Source organism: Colobus angolensis, unplaced genomic scaffold, assembly GCF_000951035.1.
Source record: "Colobus angolensis palliatus isolate OR3802 unplaced genomic scaffold, Cang.pa_1.0 Scaffold9, whole genome shotgun sequence".
Classification (NCBI taxonomy): Eukaryota; Metazoa; Chordata; class Mammalia; order Primates; family Cercopithecidae; genus Colobus; species Colobus angolensis.
In genome coordinates this window covers 7064446-7067303 of record NW_012122931.1, presented here as the reverse complement: position 1 = coordinate 7067303, position 2858 = coordinate 7064446, and the positions used below count along the sequence as shown (strand labels likewise).

Here is a 2858-nt window from a genome sequence, read left to right as displayed (position 1 = left end):
TCCACGACATGCCTGCCGCGACAGGCGCCACAAACCTTTCCTTTATTGCAAACATGTCCCCATCCCGGGAGGCTTGGGAAGAGTGGGAACTAGGGGAACCCAGCGATGGGATTCCACCGAAAACGAACCGTCCTGCTGTCCTGTCGATGGCCCCCCACCCACAGGACGTAGCCACGGGACAGCCACTGAGGCTCTGAGAGAGGGGTGGCAGAGCAGGGAGGCAGGGACACGGAGGGGTCGCCCCAGGGCAGGGGCAGGGCTGGAACTCGTCCCCAGCATCCCTGGGCCCCAGCAGGTGCCCTGTGTTAGAAGTAAGGGGGCTGGTGGGGGTGGGTGGACAAGGGGCAGAATGGTGCTGCCCCCACCAGCATCGCCAGGCACTGGCCCAGGGGCCCCAGGCCCTGGCAGCTGGCGTCTTCCGCTGCCTTTCCCGTTCTGGGCGGGGACATTCAGTGCGCTGGGGAGGCCTCGGTGATGGCCCTCTCCACCCGCAGGTACCAGGGCTGGATATGCGTGTGCTGCATCAGGTCATCGAAGGCATCCAACCCCTCCATCACGCGCAGCACGCCATACACTGCCTGGGGCATGAAACAGAAAGGAGTCACCACGGCTGGTTTGACAGGCATCCAGACCTCCTTCACTCCCTGCCAGCTGTGCGCCCAGGGCCCATCCCCTGCCCGCTTGGAGCTCGTGACCTACTCAAGGGCCAACAGCACAGGTGAGGGTTTGAACAAAGCGTGTGGGGTGGCTGCGGGTCTCGCCTGCTTCACACCTGTACCCCCTTTTCTGGGCCACAGATCCCCACCAGCAAGTTTCCTTGGGATAAATGCCCTCCCTGCTTCTCAGGTCCTGAGACTGGGGAGAAGAGACCCCACCACCCAGTTTCAAGACCCAGGTCAGCCGGGCACGGAGGCTCAAGCCTGTAATCCCAGCACTTTGGGAGGCCGAAACGGGTGGATCACGAGGTCAGGAGATCGAGACCATCCTGGCTAACACGGTGAAACCCCGTCTCTACTAAAAAATACAAAAAAACTAGCCGGGCGAGGTGGCGGGCGCCTGTAGCCCCAGCTACTCAGAAGGCTGAGGCAGGAGAATGGCGTAAACCCGGGAGGCGGAGCTTGCAGTGAGCTGAGATCCGGCCACTGCACTCCAGCCTGGGCGACAGAGCGAGACTCCGTCTCAAAAAAAAAAAAGAGACCCAGGTCACCCAGGGGCAGGACAGTTTTAAAAATGAGCAGTGGGCTGGGCACAGTGGCTCACGCCTGTAGTCCCAGCACTTTGGGAGGCCGAAGTGGGTGGATCACCTGAGGTCGGAGTTTGAGACCAGCCTGGCCAACATATTGAAACCCTGTCTCTACTAAAAATGCAAAACTTAGCCAGGCATGGTGGCACAGGCCTGTAATCCCAGCTACTCGGGAGGCTGAGAAGGGAGAATTGCTTGAACCTGGGAGGTGGACGTTGCAGTGACCTGAGATTGCACCACTGCACTCCATCCTGGGTGACAGCATGAGACTTGGTCTCAAAAAGGAAAAAGGGCAGCGAAGCCAGGCCAGTGAGATGCCATCTCACTAAGTTTTGCTGGGAGAAGCCTGGAGCACCGGACCCAGCCCGCCTGGGGCTGAAGCCCACTCCAGGGAGGGCCATGTTGACGGTGACAGGTAGAGCCCAGGCCCTGTTACCACCACCCAGGCCTCTGGATCCAGCAGGGCCTGAAGCCAACCCTTTCCCTGAACTTGTCACTTATGTGAACCAAGGCGGTTCCTGGTCATCGGTTTCTCTCCTGGAGCCATTTCGAGGCGAGTTTCTGTCCGTGATGGCAGAGAGAGGCAGGCTCCTCTGGCAAGATGCAGGCACTGCCCGGGCTTTCCCTTACAAACCTCCCCCACTCTGAGGACAGAACCCTTGGTCCAGGCACCACCTGCCACTACCACACTCACCAAATCAGCGAGATTCGGCTTCTGGCCCCCCATGAAGGGCCGGTCCTTGCCCACAGCAGCCACCCACTTGTCGGCAGCCTCGTAGAGGTCCTCGCGCACGTTGTCCTGGAGGCGGTGCCTGGGCGGGGAAGGGAAAAGCCCCTCAGGAGAGCCCGCACTCCCAGCCCAGCAGGGAACAGGGGTCTCCTCTGGGGAGAGCGGGGGAGGTGTGGAAGCCAGGGCAACACCCCAGGTGACAGCATCACATCTGCAGATGCCTCAGGGAGCATCTGTCCCAGACGGGGAGGCTGTCGCAAGGGCAAGAGACCAGGCCAGGGAGAAAGCCACAGAGAAGGTGCCAGTCAGGCCCCAGGCTTCCGGCTTCAAGGCCGGCCCTGCTGCCCCCGGGGAGGTGAGCAGGAGCTCTGGGTCCAAGTCCCAGCTTGGCCAAGGGACCCGTAATCCATAATGCTCTCCCACCTGCCCAGGCCTCAGCCTCCCGCTGGTCTCCTGAGGGGTGTGATGGGATCGCCACTGCTCGTGGCACCGGAGGCTCAGGGACAGCAGGCCCCGGATGTGCACACACACTTGCCTGCTCTTGAGTCGCTTGCTGATGAGGTACATGGCCGCTGCACCCATGTATTTGGCCACGGCACCCTCCACGGCTCCGAACTTGCCCTCGCGGACAATGTAGTCAAACGATGCCAGAGCCTCGGTGGGTGTGCGGTACACGTTGGGGGAGATCAGGTGCACCAGCCAGTCGTCTGCCCACTGCCGCCACTTCATCTCCTCCCTGCGGGCACGGGAGGGACTTCCTAAGCCAGGACCTGGGCTGTGTTGGGAGCAGGCTGCATTCTCTAGAACATACCCACTGCACGGGTGGGAAGCTGAAGCCTGAGCAGGAAGGTTTTTTTTTTTTTTTGAGATGGAGTCTCGCTCTGC

The 2858-nt window shown here is 61.2% G+C and overlaps 1 protein-coding gene across 2 annotated transcripts in view; it reads right to left on the bottom strand.

Annotated features, from left to right (window-relative positions):
- Window positions 1–2858, bottom strand: part of PTGES2 (prostaglandin E synthase 2) — a 15251-nt gene continuing 12393 nt past the window's right edge. For both annotated transcript variants that reach the window (XM_011931299.1, XM_011931300.1), the window contains 3 exons: window positions 2509–2709; window positions 1938–2055; window positions 1–578 (listed from right to left, as the gene is read on the bottom strand). In XM_011931299.1, the coding sequence (XP_011786689.1) occupies window positions 450–578; window positions 1938–2055; window positions 2509–2709 (448 nt within the window). In that variant the 3' untranslated portion in view covers window positions 1–449. The remainder of the gene's footprint in view (window positions 579–1937; window positions 2056–2508; window positions 2710–2858) is intronic.